Source organism: Tenrec ecaudatus, chromosome 10, assembly GCF_050624435.1.
Source record: "Tenrec ecaudatus isolate mTenEca1 chromosome 10, mTenEca1.hap1, whole genome shotgun sequence".
NCBI classification, from domain to species: domain Eukaryota; kingdom Metazoa; phylum Chordata; class Mammalia; order Afrosoricida; family Tenrecidae; genus Tenrec; species Tenrec ecaudatus.
The window spans coordinates 136,952,319-136,969,933 of NC_134539.1; the positions used below are offsets into that span (position 1 = coordinate 136,952,319).

The 17,615-nt window shown below is 53.2% G+C and overlaps 1 protein-coding gene across 1 annotated transcript; it reads right to left on the reverse strand.

Moving 5' to 3' along the window:
- Positions 1-5,783: 5,783 nt before the first annotated feature.
- Positions 5,784-11,109, reverse strand: KRT9 (keratin 9). Its single transcript, XM_075559662.1, has 9 exons — positions 10,911-11,109; positions 10,417-10,820; positions 9,683-9,765; positions 9,429-9,585; positions 9,000-9,161; positions 8,094-8,219; positions 7,771-7,994; positions 6,937-7,406; positions 5,784-5,791 (listed from the first exon to the last, which is right to left on the reverse strand). The coding sequence occupies exons 1-9, from the start codon at positions 11,107-11,109 to the stop codon at positions 5,784-5,786; spliced, it is 1,833 nt and encodes a 610-aa protein (XP_075415777.1).
- Between the last annotated feature and the right edge of the window lie 6,506 nt (positions 11,110-17,615).

The window sequence follows — 17,615 nt, forward strand, 5'->3', positions numbered from 1 at the left end:
CGGCCAGGAGGTGGAGTGCCCTGGACAGCCACAGTGGCCTCCCAAGCAGGGACTTCCCAGAGCTTTCCTGCTCGTTCGCTCACTACGTACCCCATGGTCGCGGTGGGAGCTCCATAATCTCATGTCAGCGTGAGGAGATTAAGAGTAAAGGGGTGGAGTCCATCCTGTCAATGAGGTCACGGCCCGATGATGCCTCCTTGTGGGTGTGATCTAACCATGAGGATTCTGGGAGCTTCTCTCTTTTCCTCCTGGGAGGAGGGCTACTCTCTCTGAACGCCACCTGGAGGAGCCACGTGGAGACCCGCGCCAGCGCTGAGATGCTTCCAGTGCCAGGATGCACAAGGCTTTCTACCCACCAGCTTGTGATCTTCCTGCGGGCGCTGCATGAGTCTGAAGAGAAAATTATGGCTCTGAATGCCACCTGGAGGAGCCACGTGGAGACCCGCGGCAGCGCTGAGATGCTTCCACCGCCATGATGCACAAGGCTTTCCACCCACCAGCTTGTGATCTTCCTGCGGGCGCTGCATGGGTCTGAAGAGAAACGTATGGCCCAGCGTTGGACATGTGGGCTAATATCGGACTTAGGGACTTGATCTCGGCTGCACTGGTATATGTGTTCTCTACTGCAGCTGCTGTCGGATATAAAGTCCTCTTACACACACACGAGTGTCTCTGGATGTGTCTCTCGAGTCCACCTGGACTCGCACCATTGCTAAAGATGGTGCGGGACAATGAAGGGAGACGGGAACAGGGCAACCCACACTCCCCATCACTGCCCGGGGAGTCCGCTTCCCATCTGGGAGCGTGGATGGCTGTGGGAAAGAGCAAGTAACTTAGGAAAAGGCCCGCCACACTCCCGGCACAAGAGGATGGAGTTGCGTGGAGGCAGAGGGTGACCATGACCGCCATGATCACAGTCACTGTCAAGGGGCTATGCTCCAGGCCCAGGGCACTCACCTGGGGGGTGGGGGTGGCGTGGATCTTCCCCAGTGATTCACACACAGATCTGTGGAAGCAGTGACGGCCGACCTGGAGGTGGGTGGTGAGAGTGGGGCAAGTGGCACTCCCCGGCTCAATGTCAGCGTCTGTAAACCAGTGTGGAGACCACTCTCCAAGCTGTCTGGAAGGGATGGCTCCAGAGCACAGGCAGCAGGCAGTTCTTGGCCCACAGAGTCCCATCCCTCCTCACTAGACTAGAGAGAACATGGACTTCAAATGTCCTCACAGAGAAAGTCCTCCATGGCATGTCCCCCCACCCACCCACCTTTGTCTCTCCGCAGCCCCTCCTCACACACTGCACAATAGCCCCAGAAAACCCTGTCCAGGGTTTCAATGACAGACGCAGTTCCTGCTGCCCAGAATACCCACCTTCCCCAGCACACACACCACATCTCCTCCAAATAGCGCCTTGAGGGGAATCCACCCATCCTTCAGGGCTGAGTATTTCCTGACACCTGGAAGGACGTTCGGCACTGGCTTGTGTCCTCGGAATCCCAGAACTACCCTGTGATGATGCTCAACACAGTGGCCGGTGGTTGTTGTCACATCAGTCTCCCCAGAAAACTCTCAGGGGGCAGAGCCTGTGCCCGGGTCGCCGTGGCAACCTCAGCATCTAGCAGTGAGCACAGCGGATCTTCCAGGAGCGTGTATTGCACGGAAGCATGAACAAAGGGCAAAGAAGCCAAACTCTCTTCGCTGGCAGGATTGTACGCAGAGAAATAGGATTCTACGCATAGGAAACCCCAAAGGTTGGGTGAGAAAACTGGAGGAGGTAACTGAAAGCTTCGGCAGCGTGGCAGGGTACAAGATCAAGAGGAAGGAGGGTGGGAATCAATCTGGTCTCTGTCTCCTGAGGAAGAGAGCTCTAAAAAGGAAATGAAGAAAACAATGCTGTTTACAATAGCCGAACAAAAGATGAAATGTTTGGGGATAAAGTTCACCAGAGAAACAAGAGCACAAAGAGAACCACAACGCTCCAAGAGACCCACCTCCGTGGGAGAAGGTGCTATGCTCCTAAATAGGAAGCCTTCACGATGTGAAAATGTTGAAACTACTCCAAGGCATGTGTAGCCCAGCACCAATTGGGATGCCAGCATCATCCTTTAAAGACATGGAAAAACAAATGACCAACTTCATCTGAAAGAGACCCAGGACAAGCAAAGCACTAGAACAAAGTAAGCCGCTCCCTTCCCGGTTTCAAAGCCCAGCACACAGTCATCAAAACGGCCTGGGACAATGGATACATAGGCCAATGGAGCAGAGCTAAGAACCCAAAAGTCCATCCGGCCACCCACAGACAACTGATGTCCACCAAGGGTGGACATCCATTCACGGGGAAGAGATGGTCTCTTCTGGCAAAATTGATTTCCATTTGCAGAAGAATGAAACAGGGCCCATACCTCATCCCATATACAAAAACAAACTCAAGATGGATTAAACACCCACATGTAAATCCTAAACTATTACCGATCAGCAATCAGAAAGTAGGGACACACTGCAGGGCCCTAATTCAAGGCGTGAACACGCTCCCCAGCCTAATGAAAAACACACACTCAGAAGAAGACACCATAGATAACTAAGGCCTTCTAAAGATAAGACACTTGGGTACACCAACCCACTTCATCAAAACAAATCACATGAGAACCCACAGACGTGGAAAACATCCCAAAGCACAGGGGACTGACCGTGACCATCTGCAGAAAACTGCAACAGCGCGACAAGAAAAAGATGAACAATTCCATTTTTAAAATGAGCAGAGGGCAAATATGCAAAGAGAAGACATGCTCAAGAAGAAAGGCTAGCCCCCTAAGAGATGCAAATCAGATCAACGAGGATAGACCACCTCCCAGTACCACCCATCCCCATAGCAAAGCTGAAAACCGAAAAAAGAAAAGGCAGCAAGTACAGCATGCTGGAGAAGGTGTGGAGAGATCGCAAATCTCTGAGTGAGCTGGGAACACACAGCTGGTGGGACTGCGAAGCTGTGCGATCGCCGTAGAAAGTGCTGTGAGACATCTTCAAACAACTGGGGGTAGAAGGGTCCTGCCGAATACAAACTCTCCCAAACCCTCTGCTGGGTCTCTGCTGTGAAGGAGTAAAAGCTAAAGCACAGACAGACGTGTCCATGTTCATCTCAGGGGAACCCTGGGGGTTTGCGGGGGGTGGAGGGGGGGAATAATTGACCTGTTGGGCTGCTAATCGCAAGGTCAGCAGTTCCCAACCACCAGCCACTCTGCAGGGGAAAGATGAGGCTTTCTGCTCCCGTGCGCATTTATAGCCCCAGGAGCCCACAGAAGAACTTCTACTCTGCTCTGTCCTGTAGAGGTGCTATGAACCTCCATCCGCTTGACGACAGTGAACTTGATTTTTTGGCTCTTGGTTGGATGCTTGTCGCAGCACCGTCCATGACAGCAAGACTATCCAACCAACCGAAATGTCCTCGGAGGAAGAGTGGATGAATAAACGTTGGGACCTGTCCACAACGGGATGTTCTACATGGCTAAAGAACAGTGCTGAAACTGTGAGGTGCCTCATGACATGGATAGATTGGGGGAGCGTTGTGCCGAGTAAAGCGCTCAAGGGGAGGGAAAAACAAACACTGCCATCCAGTTGATGCTGGCTCATAGCGACCCTATAAGACGGGGTAGAACTGCCTTTGTGAGGTTCTGAGATAGTAACTCTTCTTGTGGGTTTGTTTTGGTTTTTTGTTTTTTGAGTCATTTTATTGTGTCACATCCACATATCATACAATTGAACAGTTCAATCATATCAAGATTCAAGCGTTGCCACAATCCGTTTTAGAAGACGGTGACTTTTTGTGGGAGCAAGGAGCCCCATCTTCCTCCCGTGCAGCAGCTGGTGGTTTAGAACTGCTGACCTTGCAGCCACCAGCCCAACACAAAACCACGAGGCCACCAAGTTCAAAACATTGGTGAAAAAGAAATGGAACCAAAAGATTACGGAACGTCCCCACCGACTTCTTGAAGCCCTTTCGTTACTGAGGGAGCCGAGGCGGCACATAAGAAGCCTGGCAACTTGGAAGCTGCCAGGCAACGGGGACCACACTGGGCCTCTCCAACAGAGATGGAGAGAGGTGCCGAGGGACCCCAGCTGGGCCAGTCCAGGAGCTGGTCATGTGAGTGAGCGAGACTTCAGATGACTCCAGGCCCCATCCCTAGAGCCACCGTGGCCCAGAGGGCAGAGGTCTCTACCACGCTCTGTCACAATGGCAGATATGCCAGCAAAATAAATGTCTTTACGCCTCTAAGGCTTGGCTTAACTGCCCCCCCCCTAAAAAAAAACCCAGCTCCTGGAACATCGACTGAAGGGGTTCCCAGATCCCCAGCCACAGGAAGGTTTGATGATCCGGCCCCATCAGAATCCTTAGAAAAATTGGCTGTGAAATGGCCCTTACTCTACCTTGTGCTCCTATCTTCGCCATCAGTGACTCTTCCAAAGAACACCTCATTGTTGGTCTTGTTTCCCTCTTTGGCTAGCACAGAGCCAAAAGCCAATGGTCTTGGAGTTGCTCTGATTCTGGGTACACCGAGGTGCTCAGAGGAAAGCCAGAAGCTCAGTAGCTGTGACCTTCTAGAGCCTGCCATTCAAGGTGCCCTTGCGTGCATTTGAAGCACCAATCTTTTGGTTATAAGCCAAGGGCTTAGCTATTTGTGCCACCCGAGGAATCCACAGGACCTGCTGGTAGATTGCAAAACTCTGGCCTCCACTCTTGCCCCAGACCCATGACCATTGCGATGTGACGTTGACAGCTGTTTCTAGCAAGGAACGGCGTGTTTCCCCTGCCCTTGGATCTGCAGCAAACTGCGACTTGCTTTGGTCGGTACAGTGCAGCGCGGTGACTGCCCTGCACCCAAGCCTCAAGAGGCCTAGCGCGCTTCTGCTCATTACCTAGAACCACGTGCCAGGGCTAGGTACCTGGATGATACTAGTCACGCGGTCTATTCACCTCCCCCCCCACCCCGCTCCCACCACTCCCACTGGTGTCCAGCCAGTGAGCCGAGGCAGGGTCGCTCAGCACCATAAAGAATACATTTTTAAAAACCCAGCATTGCCCAGCCAAGCCCACTCTAACTTCTCAATTCCATGAGTTAAAGAAATGACTCCTCCTTTGAAGCCACTAACGTGTGAAATGCTTTGTGACAAGGGAGAGTTAACAGACAAGCGAATCCATGCTTTTGAGAGTGGCTTCACTGAGTCTCCCCTCACTCCATTCAAGGAGCCCCGATTGTGCGGTGGGTCTGCATCGGGCTGTGATCCGCACGGTCGGTGGTTCTGAAACCACCAGCAGCTCCAAAGGAGTCAGCCTGGGCTAGCTAGTCTCGGAAACCCCCAGGGAGTCACTATGAGCCAGCGTTGACTCGGTGGCAGTGAGGTTTGGCTTGTTTGTTTGTGTGGTCACTCCATCCAACCCCTTCTAAATCCCAAAGAGCAAATGGCTCAGAATCCAACTTCTGGTTTGCAATAGGAAAGCTTTATTAGGGAGTTAGGATCAGGCAGGGAGTGAGGTCACCCCCAGGCCGGATAGAGGGAGGGCTAGCTCCCTGTCCTGAGGTCAGAAAAGTCAACCAGAGGAGGGAGGGAGTCAATGGACAGACAAGGGCACACATGCCAAGCCAGCTTGGGCCCAAAGGGGAACCAGAGCTTGTCGCCAAGCCATTCCTGATGGTGAAGGACAATGAGCGGTTGTCATCCAAGCTCTGCCCGTCTGGGGATGCTCAGTGCGGGCTGCATGGTAAAAGCCTTCAGGAGCGCTAGGATCACATCTAGTGGCCTGGGGAGAGAGGGGAGATTAGTAAGCGGGAGAAGAGCGAGAGACAGAGAGGCTGAGCCTTGGGGAGAAATGGGGAAACTAGGGATAAGGAGTCTGCGGCTCACACAGCTGGAGAGTCCTGAGATGCAGGGACTGGAGTCACTCAGTCTATGGCAACGGCCACGTCATGAGTCTCTTCTACAGCAACCCTGGCAAGTGTTCGCCTTTCTAAGGACGGGGAGTGTGTGAGGCGGCCCTGCCACCCTCCACAGCTTTGTTTGAAGACCCCTTGGATGTGAGGTAGCTTATGCCTCTAGATGCCCATCCAGGGCCCCTGGGCGCACCCACCCACACCAGACACTCTTGGAAGGACAGCTCCCAGGCACCTCAAAGCTCTTCTGAACCAAACATGCTCTGCCATGCCATCTAGCTTTTTACTATAAATTCATATTAGACGTTTCATTTTCTCAAACTCAGTGTGTCATTGACTAGAAGGGAGACATCTATTACCTTGGATGAGGAAGGAAGGCAATCTGATTTTTTAAATCTGTATATTCAAATTAATTCATTGAACTAGCATTTTAAAAACACGATGTGCACGTGGGGAGATTTTTCTCTGCTCTAAAGAGCACTTTGCCTATGACTCTTTCTTATCTTTAGATTATTTTTGTATGATACATGCCCCTCTACTGGGCTTAGACAAGCCAACTACTGATTCAAATCCCTCTTCCGCTTGATCTGTTGTTGGATCCGGGTCTCCTCATGCCCACAATGGTTGAAAGTGCCAGCTAGGGAGCCCCACGGGGCCGAATGTCTCATTATGAGTGTGTGACCTTGAACAAGTTACTTGTCCTCTCTTCTTCCCTCTCTAAAATGGCAATAATAATAAAACCCGCCCCCTCAGGTGTTACAGGAAACACGAGATCAGGCCTACTTCCAGCCTGTCTCCCCGACTGTGGGAACGAGGGCCATACACAGACTTCCTCCTGGGTCCAGCCACAACGCTATCAAAACGTTGACAAATTCAGAACTGAGGACAGATCCTCTCCCTGCAGACCTCCCTAAAAGCTAGTCCTGTGCAATACTCCCCGAAGAAGCCCAAGAGTAGTACCTTAGCTCTGAGTCCCACCTGTGTCTCTCCCGCATACGCCAGAGTCGTTCTTTACCTTGATCATCACAGTTGCCAGACTTTGGGGAAGAAGACTGGGACTGCGATTGCCATCCGCTTCCTCCTCCGTAGCCGCCTCCGCTTCCTCCTTTGGACCCACTTCCTCCACCATAGCTGCCTCCACTGTGTCCTCCTGATCCACCATGGCCACCCCCAATTCCTCCACCATAGCTGCCGCCACTTCCTCCTCCAGAGCTACTTCCTCCGCCATAGCTGCCTCCACTGTGTCCTCCTGATCCACCATGGCCACCCCCACTTCCTCCTCCATAGCTACCTCCACTTCCTCCTCCAGAGCTACTTCCTCCACCATAGCTGCCGCCACTTCCTCCTCCAGAGCTACTTCCTCCACCATAGCTGCCTCCACTTCCTCCCCTGGATCCTTTGCCATGGCTGCCTCCACTTCCTCCTCTACTTCCTCCTCCACTTCCTCTGCCACCATAGCCAATCTGTCCAGCTCCAGAAGATTCACTGCAAAGAAAACAAACAGGAAAATGAAAGCCCCAGCAGCACCCACCAGGATGAATCTGGGCAGACTCAAGAGCCACGGAAGACTCTGCCTAAATGTCTGCCTGGCGAGCTGGAGGGCAGAGAGGCTGGGCTGGCCCTGAGCTGGGAGAGAACAGCCCTCCAGAGAGAATCTTTGCAAATGAACGGCAGTCCCTTCTCTCATGGTCACCCCCTTCCTCTCCCAAAGCCACGCCCCCGAGATACCCGCACAAGCTGAAGACGTCCTCAACCCATTGGACTTTCAGGTGAAACTGCTGGTCTAGCTGGTATTGGGCAGCGGGTTGGAGCAGCATTAGGGGAACCCATGGGGTCCTGGGTCACCTACAAGTCCTCCTGGCCACCCTCGAGGAGGTTCCGGTAGGTCCGAATCTCCTGCTCCAGCCGTGACTTGATGCTGAGCAGGATGCTGTATTCCTGGTTCTGGCACTCGATCTCTGACCGGATCCCAGCGAGCTGGGTCTCCAACTGACCGATCTGCTCCTGGATCTGCTGCAGCTGGCCACAGTAGCGGTTCTTGGTGTCTTCCAAAGTCTTCTCCAGGGCAGATTTCTAGGGGACAGGAGACTGTTTAGAGGGATCCTGCACCCTCAGCCAGCTCCCCTCCTGCCCAACCACAGGGCCCGCCGGGCCTGGAACAGGACTGCCCACCATGCTGAGCTGCGACTGAAGCTCGATCTCCAGCTCCTGGGCACTGTGCCGGAGGTGGGTGACCTCCTTCAGGTTAGACTCCATCTGCTGGCTACTGGTCGTCACCTCCTGCTCAATCTGGGTCATCTGGAAATCCAAAGGTTCAGTGAGGACCACCCTGGGCCAGAGGCTGTAGTGAGCCAGGCCGACCCCACCCGCCAGGCTCTTCACTTCCAGGCCAGTGCTGAGCGCAAGTCCAGACCAAGCCATTCTGAGGGCTGGCTCCCTCTGGCCACATGCAGAGGTCCACCTGACGTGCCTCCTCAGCACAGCTGGAGAACCCTTCATACTGTGGGCCCCAAACACCTTCCTAAGCTCATTTCAAACTCTCTCCACCCTCCAAACTCACACACACACACACACACACACACGTACACGTGCAAAATGTCCTGTGCTAGACATCGGAGAGCCAGGGAGAAAGGGGACCCAGTCCCTGGCATCAAGGAGCTCACGATCCACCACTGGGAGCACGCTGTGTCCCTCTGTTACAGTCATCACACAGCCTGAACCTAAGTTGTCCATACTCTGCTTTTGCTCAATTGTCAGCAACAGTAGCAATCGTGTTTGGCTCATCTCTAATATGTGTGTGTGTGTATTCGAATATATATATCTATATTTGAGCTACTTGTTACATTTGTCTGAAATGAATAAATGGTGAAGAGTGTCGGTGGCAGCTGGATGGAAAGGTGGAGGGAGAAGGTGGGTGAGTGAGAATGGCGGGATGGAAAGATGAAGAATGAGAGATCGAGGGTGGGGGATGAAAAGACAGAGGAGGGAGAAGTAAGGGCGAAAAGGACAGGATGGAAGGGTGGGAAGATTAAGGCTTGCGAAGGGCAGACGAGGAGGTGGAAGGCCCAGGCCGCTGACCTGAGTCTCGTACTGTTTGTCAATCTCCTGGCGGTTCTTGGCAAGGAGCTGTTCGTAATCCTGGCGCATTTCATTGAGGACCTTGGTGAGATCTTGGCCAGGAGCAGCGTTCATCTCCACACTGACATCCCCAGTGTTCTGCCCAGTCAGCTGGCTCATCTCCTGCAAGAGAAGAAGGGGATATGAGGTCACAAAGGCGGGTCCTCTCCGTAGCCTTTCTGCCCTCTCCCCACAGTCCCCCCAGGAGGACGCATCTCTGAAGCCCACGGCCCTCCAGCATCATAGACGGGGCTGAGAGGAGCTGGGCTGCTCTCCCCGGGAGTGTGGGAAGCAGTGACTCCCCGCGCAGTGCCCCCAGCTCCCGCTCCTGCTGCCTCTGCACTTCCGTCTCCTCCGCCAGGAGCCGTGGGTCGCCCAGAAGGACCTGACCTCCTCGTGGTTCTTTTTGAGGGCCATCAATTCCTCCTGCATCGATTCATACTGCATCTCCAGGTTGGACTTCTCCATGGTCAGATCATCCAGCACCTGGCGCAGGCCATTGATGTCAGCTTCCACTACCTGCCGAAGGTTCTGCTCCATCTCAAATCTAAGAACAGAGGGGCATCAGTCCCTGCAGGGGCTCCCAGAACCCTGGAAGTGGGGGCATGTCGGGTGAGAGGACAACGCGAAGGACCGGGGCTCACTTCAGCCTGAAGTCATCCAGCATCATGCGCGCGTTGTCAAGGCCCAGGAGAGTTTTGCTGTTGTCCACAGTGGTTTCTGAAATCTGGAAAAAGAGGAGGCAGCGTGGAGCTCCTGCTCGGAGGGAAAGAAGCCAGGCGAAGATCTGCCCAGGGAGCTGAGCCTCCCATCACTGGTTAGGGCACAGACCTTCAGCAAGGATGCTGAGTGGGGGGCCTCATGCCACCCATTTAAAAGTCTACTACACAGAGCATTGTGAGGTTTCGAGAAAAGTGCTCTCCTGTGCCCCAAGGAGCTCACAGTCAACCACAAAGCCCGGCGTTTCCTGAAAGCGCTCCAGGAAAGGATCCATCACTTGCCGCTGGGGACAAGCAGGAGGTGGCCACTTGGGCTCTGACGGCTGGGGAAGCAGCAGCACAGGGGTGGGGGTGGGGGAGGAGGAGTGAGGGAGGATGACGGACCCGGCAGACTGAGAGGCCACGCCTGGCCCATCAGCAGGCAACCTGAGGGCTCTCTCCCGCTGATGGGGCTGGGTGGGTAAATGAGTGTGTGGACAGACCTAAGAGTGGTGAACAGTTCACATACCAGATCCTGCGCCCCCCCCCCCAATCCCCGTCGTTCAACAAGCCTTGGAGGGGGAAGGAGGCAGACAGAAGACAGGCCCTTATAAGGATTCAGGAGAAGGCAGGAGAGAGGTTCAGTGACTCTCTGAAAGAGGGGGAGAGTGGCGCCCCACCTGGCGCTTGAGGTCCTCGATGATGTCGTAGTAGTGGGAGTAGTCCTTGTGGAAGACCTTGGGGCCCTTGCTGTCATACCATTCCCGGATCTTGTCCTCCAGCTCATTGTTGGACCTCTCCAGATGGCGCACCTGGTCCATGTAGGAGGCCAACCGGGTATTGAGGCTCTGCATTGTGTATTTCTCATTAGTAGTCAGGATGCCACCATCACTTTCCTCGGACACACCAAAGCCTCCCCCAGAACCGCCGCCAAAGCCCCCAGATCCACCAAAGCCACCCCCAGAACCGCCGCCAAAGCCCCCAGATCCACCAAAGCCACCCCCAGAACTGCCGCCAAAGCCCCCAGATCCACCAAAGCCTCCCCCGGAACTGCCGCCAAAGCCCCCATAACTGCCTCCAAAGCCTCCACACCCACCAAAACCCCTGGAGCCCCCGCTAAGGCTGCCAAAACTGGAACCACCCCCAAGTCCCCCACCATAGCTGGAGCCCAAACCTCTCCCAGAGGCCCCAGAACCACCCCCACCGCAGCCACTGGAAGAGCTAAATCTGCCCCCTCCTCTGTAAGCCCCCCAGGAGCTGAAGCTGCTGGAGGAAGACCTCAGGCTACTCCCGCCCCCCTTCCTGCCACCGCCACCGCCACCGCCACGGCTGCTGCTGCGACTCCAAGAAGAGGAGGTCTGTCTGCAGCTCATGGCTCTCTCTGCCGGACTCGAGGATGAAGAGCAGCAAGGCCAAGTGCTACTGGCTGGAATGCAGGCTCTGTGTACTCAGCTGTCCCCAGCCACCTACTTATACCCCCGGCCCAGGGTGGCACGCCCAGGTGTGCCCACTGTCTGCATCACCGACTCCCTCCGCAGGCTCTCAGGAGGTCTGGGATCTGGGAGGCAGCCAGCTGCCCCGGGCTCAGCGTTCCCTGGTCACTGCCGCTGGCAGCCCAGCCTCTCCCCATTGTGTCTGGTAATTGGGTGATATTAGGCTGTCAGGGCACATAAATCAGCTGTCTGCCAGGAGGGTGACCTAGATCCCCAAGTTTGGACTCAGCTGGTCTCAGCAACAGATCTGAAACTCAGACCCTCTGGGACAGAAACTTCTGGAGTAGGGCCACCTCCCGGCGGGTGGTCCCTGCTGCCAACTCCCTGAGCCCCAGCCACTTGGTGCCCACCGTGGCTGAGCTGGGCGTGGTTGATACAGGAGGAGAGGACCCAATTCCTCCCCACAGGGAGCTTCCAGTGTAGGTAGGAAACGCGGCCTCGGTTCTCATGCTCCCAATGTGACTGGGGAGATGGGGGGGTGGGGGGGGAGACAGGCCTGCCCTCAGGAGATGCCAATCTGATGGAGAAATGCAGCAGAAAGACATACAGTCGACCAGGGCTCAGGCAGAGCAGAGGAGACTCGCCGCTCCCCTAGTCCATTACAACTCCTAGTGAGACTGCAGGACAGAGAAGGATTGGCCTGTGGGTTTCCAAGGCTACAGATCTTTAAGAGCGCAGAACACCTTTTCTTTCTCCCACGGGGTGGCTGGTGAGCTTGAACTGCTGATCTTGTGGCTGGCGGTCCAATGTGTGACCAGGGCTCCTTCACAGGAGATGGCTGTTTGCTGTTGTCATTGTTGGGCGCCATCAAGTCAGTCCTGACCCAGAGCAATGCCACGCACCACAGAACGCAACACCGCCCACTCCCGCACCAGCCTCACCACGGTGCCTATGCCTGAACCACTCCGGCAGCCACTGTGCCCCCCACCTGCTCAGGGGCCTTCCTCTCCTGCGCTGCCCCTCTACCTCACCAAACCCGATGTCCTCTCCTGACAACATGTCCAAAGGATGTGAGACGAAGTCTGTCCATCCTTGCCCCGCAGGAGCCCTCAGGCCGTCCTTCTGCCAACCCAGATTGGTCTGTCCTTTTGGCAGCCGGGGAGCTTTCAAGAGTCTCCACCAGCACCACGACACGATTCAAGGGCACCGACTCTTCTGTGGTCAATGCCCAGGAGACAGTGGAACTCACTAAAGGAAGAAAAGCCCAAGGGCCACTGTGGGATGAGCATTGAGCTGCTAACCAGAAGATCAGAGGTTCAAATCCGCCAACCAATCCACAGGAAAAAGATGAGGTCATCTCCCATTAAAAAATAAATAAATCAGTCTTGCAAAGCCTAACTTGGGGCCCTATGAATCGGGATCACCTCAGTGGTAGTGGGGTGATACCCGCGGCTGGAGACCCCGGGTGATGGTAGTGAATGCACTCAACTTCCAGCTGAAAGGTGGGAAGTTCAAGTCCCCCCACAAGCACCTCAGAAGACGGTCCTGGCTTCCACAAAGATTGCCAAAAACAAGCCCACGAGCTGTGCCCTCGGCGACACATGGGTCCCCGGGAGTCAGGATCAGCTTGACTGGCCCCAGCTCTGAGGCCCCAGGTCGGCTGATGGAGGCCCTGGCGGTGCCAGCAGTGACTGTCCCGGCTGCTAACTGAAAGGTAGGAGGTTCGAGTGCACCCAAAGCCATCTCGGAAGAACGACCTGCTGATGCAATTCCAAACCCACCTCCCCTGGAAATCCCAGAGAGCTCGCTTCTGCTCTGACCCACATGGAAGCTGCCAGGTGAGGGGCGACTGCACAAGTGGCTTGACCTCGTCTGCCTCGAACTGATTCCTGGGAGAGCCCCGGAGCCGTGGGACCTGGTCCTAGTCTTTGCCCTCTCCAGCAGCCGGCAGATGCTCAAAGGTGCATCCCCCAGGGTCCCCAAGGCCAGAAGAGGGTGGTGAAGAAGATGTGGACTCTGGGGCCCACTTGCTGAGTGCGGTTCCAGCCCCGTGCTCACTAGTTGTGTGATTTCGGTAAATTCCTTAACCCCTCTGTGCCTCAATCCTGGTCCTTGCAAAATAATGGCATTTCTAGGTGCCCGTCTTACTTACAACTCGATGGAAAGAAAACCAAAGTGCTCACAACTGGACCGGCAGGGAACATGCAGAGGAATGGAGAAGAGGTTGAAGTCGCCAAGGGTTTCGTCTTGCTTGGAGCCACAGTCAATGCTCATGGAAGCACAGTCAAGAGGGCAAAAGGCGACTTGTGTTAGGCAATTCTGCTGCACAAGATCCCTGTAGAGTTACTGAAAAGCAAGCCTGCCGCCGTGAAGACTAAGGCGCACCTGACGCAAGACATGATATTGTCTTTCTTTCTTTTTGATCATTTCATTGGGGCTCATACAACTCTTATCACAATGCATCCATACATCAATTGTATAAAGCACATTAGGACATTTGTTGCCCTCCTCATTCTCAAAACCTTTGCTCTCCACTTAAGTTCCTGGCATCTCCCTCCCTCCCCGCTCCCCCCTCCCTCATGAAGCCTTGATGATTTATAAAGTATTATTTCGTCATTGTCATATTTTACACTGGCCGATATCTCCCTTCACCCGCTTTTCTTTTGCCTGTCCCCCAGGGAGGAAGTTATATGTAGATCTTTGTAATAGGTTCCCCCTTTCTACCCCACCCTCCTGGTATCGCCACTCTCACCACTGATCCTGAAGGGATCATCCGTCCTGAATTCCCTGTGTTTCCAGTTCCTATCTGTACCAGTGCACATCCTCTGGTCTAGTCGTATTTATAAGGTAGATCATGACAGTGGGCAGGGGGAAGCATTTAGGAACTAGAAGAAAGTTGTATGTTTTATCATTGCTACCCTGCACCCTGACTGGCTCATTTCCTCCCCGTGGAGGATGTCCAATTGCCTACAGATGGTCCTTGGGTCTCCACTCTGCACTCCCCCTCATTCACAATGATGTGATTTTTTATGTGATGAAGCCTGATAACTGATCCCTTTAACACCTCATGATCGCACGGGCTGGTGTGTTTCTTCCATGTGAGCTTTGTTGCTTCTGAGCTAGATGGCCGCTTGTTTGCCTTCAAGCCTTTTAAGACCCCAGACGCTATATCTTTTGATAGCCGGGCACCATCAGCTTTCTTCACCACATTTGCTTATAAACCCACATTGTCCTCAGCGATCGTGTAGGGAAGGTGAGCATCATGGAATGCCAGTTTAATAGAACAAAGTATTCTTGCATTGAAGTAGTACTTGAGTGGGGGCCCAAAGGATATGGTATTTTCAATGGCCTCATAGGCATGTGAATGAATGTTAGACAACGAATGAAGAAGACCAGAAAGGAATAGCATTCAAGTTATGGTGCTGGAGAAGACTGTTGAAAGTACCCATAGACGTGCAGCAAAAAGATAATCCTAAGGGTTCCTGGGGATGGGGGGGGCAGGGAGGGTGTAAAAGGGAGCTGAGAGCAAGGACAGGGTCTTGAAACTGACTGTGGTAGCAACCGTACAATCCTGCTTGATGTGATTGAACTGTGGAATGTTGTGGTACCTGTAAGAGCTCCCAATAAAACGATTCAAAAGAAAGAAATGACCATGGACCGCTAAAGGGACAAATCCATCTCTCATGGAAGACGTACGGCCAGAGTGCTCCTTGGAGGCAAGGATCAGGAGGCCCCATCTCACGTTCTTTGGTCATGTGGTCAGGAGAGAGCAGTCTCCTGCCTGGGAAAGGGGAGGGGCAGCGACAGAGGAAGCCCCTGGAGGAGATGGATGGGCACAGTGGCTGAAACAACAAGCTCAAGCCTAGGGACAGCTGGGAGGATGGCACAGGACCAGCCGTGTTTCATTCTGTTCTGCATAAGGTTGTTATGGGTCGGGGCCGACCGGACGGCACCTAACAATTACAGTCGCCCGTCTCAGTGAGGTGTGCACGGTAAGCACTGCCTCTGGGTATGGTTTTTAATCATTTTATTGGGAGCTCTTCCCAATATACCATTCCATAGTTCCATCCCATCAAGCAGTGTTGTACAATTGCTTCCACAATCAGTTTCAAAACCTTCTTCTTGAACTTGATATCAGCTCCCTTTGAGCCCCTCCTTCCCCCACAGTACTCACAAAGCCTTTTATGTTCCCCTGTGATTGTTTGTTTGTGGGGGGTTTGCCATATCTTACACAACCCGATACATCCAATCACACACAATTCTGTTGTCGGATCCCATGGGGGAGGGGGGCTTTACAGCCATCAGTGCCTCTGGGTAGTCAGCCTCCCCCCCAACTCCCTCTCAACTCCGCCCTCACTCACACCTTTGCCACCAGTTCCCAAATGCAACACCATACCTGTTTCTAGAGTCCCTCTGGCCTGTCCCCACACTGACCACACGTTGCCTCATAAGATCAGATTCGCATTAAAGGTGCACCCAGATTTTCCACTCTGGTCCCACATTCCACCGTTCCATGGCCCTTACCCGATCATTCTTTTTTTTAAATCATTTTATTGTGGGCTCGTACAACTCTTATCACACTCCATCCATCCATCGTGTCAAGCACATTTGTGCAGTTGTTGCCATCATCATTTTCAAACATTTTCTTTCTACTGGAGCCCTTGGTATCAACTTCTCATTTTCCCCCTCCCTCCCTCCTTCGTGAACCCTTGATAATTTATAAAGTATTATTTTCTCATGTCTTACACTGTCCAATGTCTCCTTTCACCCACCTTTCTGTTGTCCATCTCCCTGTGAGGGGGGTTATAGGTAGCTCATGGTGATCGGTTCCCCCTTTTCCCTCCCACATTACTCTTACCCTCCTGGTATCTCTACTCTCATTATTGGTCTTGAGGGGTTTATCTGTCTTGGATTCCCTGTTTCCAGCTCTTATCTGTACCCATCCTTAACAGATGAAGCTGTGCTTCCCACTTGCCCTTACCACCCTGGGTAGCCTCAGCACATGAGGTCCTTGCTCATTGAAATGCATCTCTCTCGTTTCTACACAGAAATGCCTGCTCATCGTTGATGGTCCCCTCACCTGTGGCGTTCTCCTGTTTTCTTTCCTCTCGGTTTGTGCTCTGCCTCGCCGTGGCTCCTCGCTGTGTAAAGCCTCACATTGGGCAACGCTGAGCACAAGGCCTCTTTCAAATACTGAGAGCAAGGAAGTCACTCTGAGGACTAAGGTGCGCCTGACCCACGCCACAGTACCTCCAACGGCCCCAACGCATGTGAACGTGCGCCGTGGAAGAAGGAAGACTGGAGAGGAGTCCACGCATTTGAATGTTAGTGCTGCCGAAGCAATACTGAAAGTACCATGGACAGCCAGAACAGACCGATCTCGGAAGAAGGGCAGCTTAGACGTGAGGAGGGGAGACTTTGTTTCCGGTGCCTTGGACAGGTTTTCAGGGAAGGACAGTCCCTGGACAGACATCACGCTTGGTAAAGCAGAAGGGCAGCACGCAGAAGGCCCTAAAGCAGGGGTGCTCAACACGTGGATCCTGATCTACTAGTCGGTCGCAAATGTAGTGTGGGTAGATCGCATGGCATTAAAAAAATAGATGTAAGCCTATCATCAATCCCGTCATTTAATTGATATACAGCGCGGCCAATCAGATGCAATCTTAGGTGTGAAACACATGGGCAAACAACTATGCTAAGTGGGGCAAAACTGACGAGCTAAGTTATCGCCAATTGTTACCTTGGTTTTTTTTCCTCTTAAACATAAGAAAGGTATTAAAATGAGTGGGGGAGCTGGACCAAGTAAGAAGACAAAAATGTATCACTTTCACACGGAATGGGAGGTTTTGACACTCCAAGCCGACATTCAGCTGCAGTCCAGAGGCAGGGACAGTTCTGGAACTTACTCGCAGAGGGAAAGGACCCAAACATGAGAAAATGTGCTCCCTCCCTGACTGCATGATTGGGCTCTGCTTATTGACGTGAGTCAAACTTTTCCCACATAAGATCATTAAGTCCAAGTACCGTTCCACCAGGACTGACGATCATTTGGAAGTGTGCTTGAGGCTGGCGGTCAGCAGCTACTGTCCGGACTGTGCATCCCTGGCTCCTTCCATTCAGTGCAAGTCATCAGAGTAAACTCAGGTCATGACAAAAATGCACACAGATAATTGTGTTGTGTTGTGCAAGATAGACTCTTGCGGTTATGCAAGGTGCATAAACATACACTGAACATAGAAAGAAGTCTGCATGCATTTATGAATAAATGTGATAAATAAAATACATATGTGTTTTGCATTTTTGTAGTTGGCAGATCATTGACTTGATCATTTTCAAAGTAGCTCGCGTGCTGAAAACGTGTGAGCACTCCTGCGCTCCAGGCTTGGATTCAAACAAGCAGCCATCTAAGTGAGGAGTCAGCCAGTCCGCGTGGACGCAGACCGCCA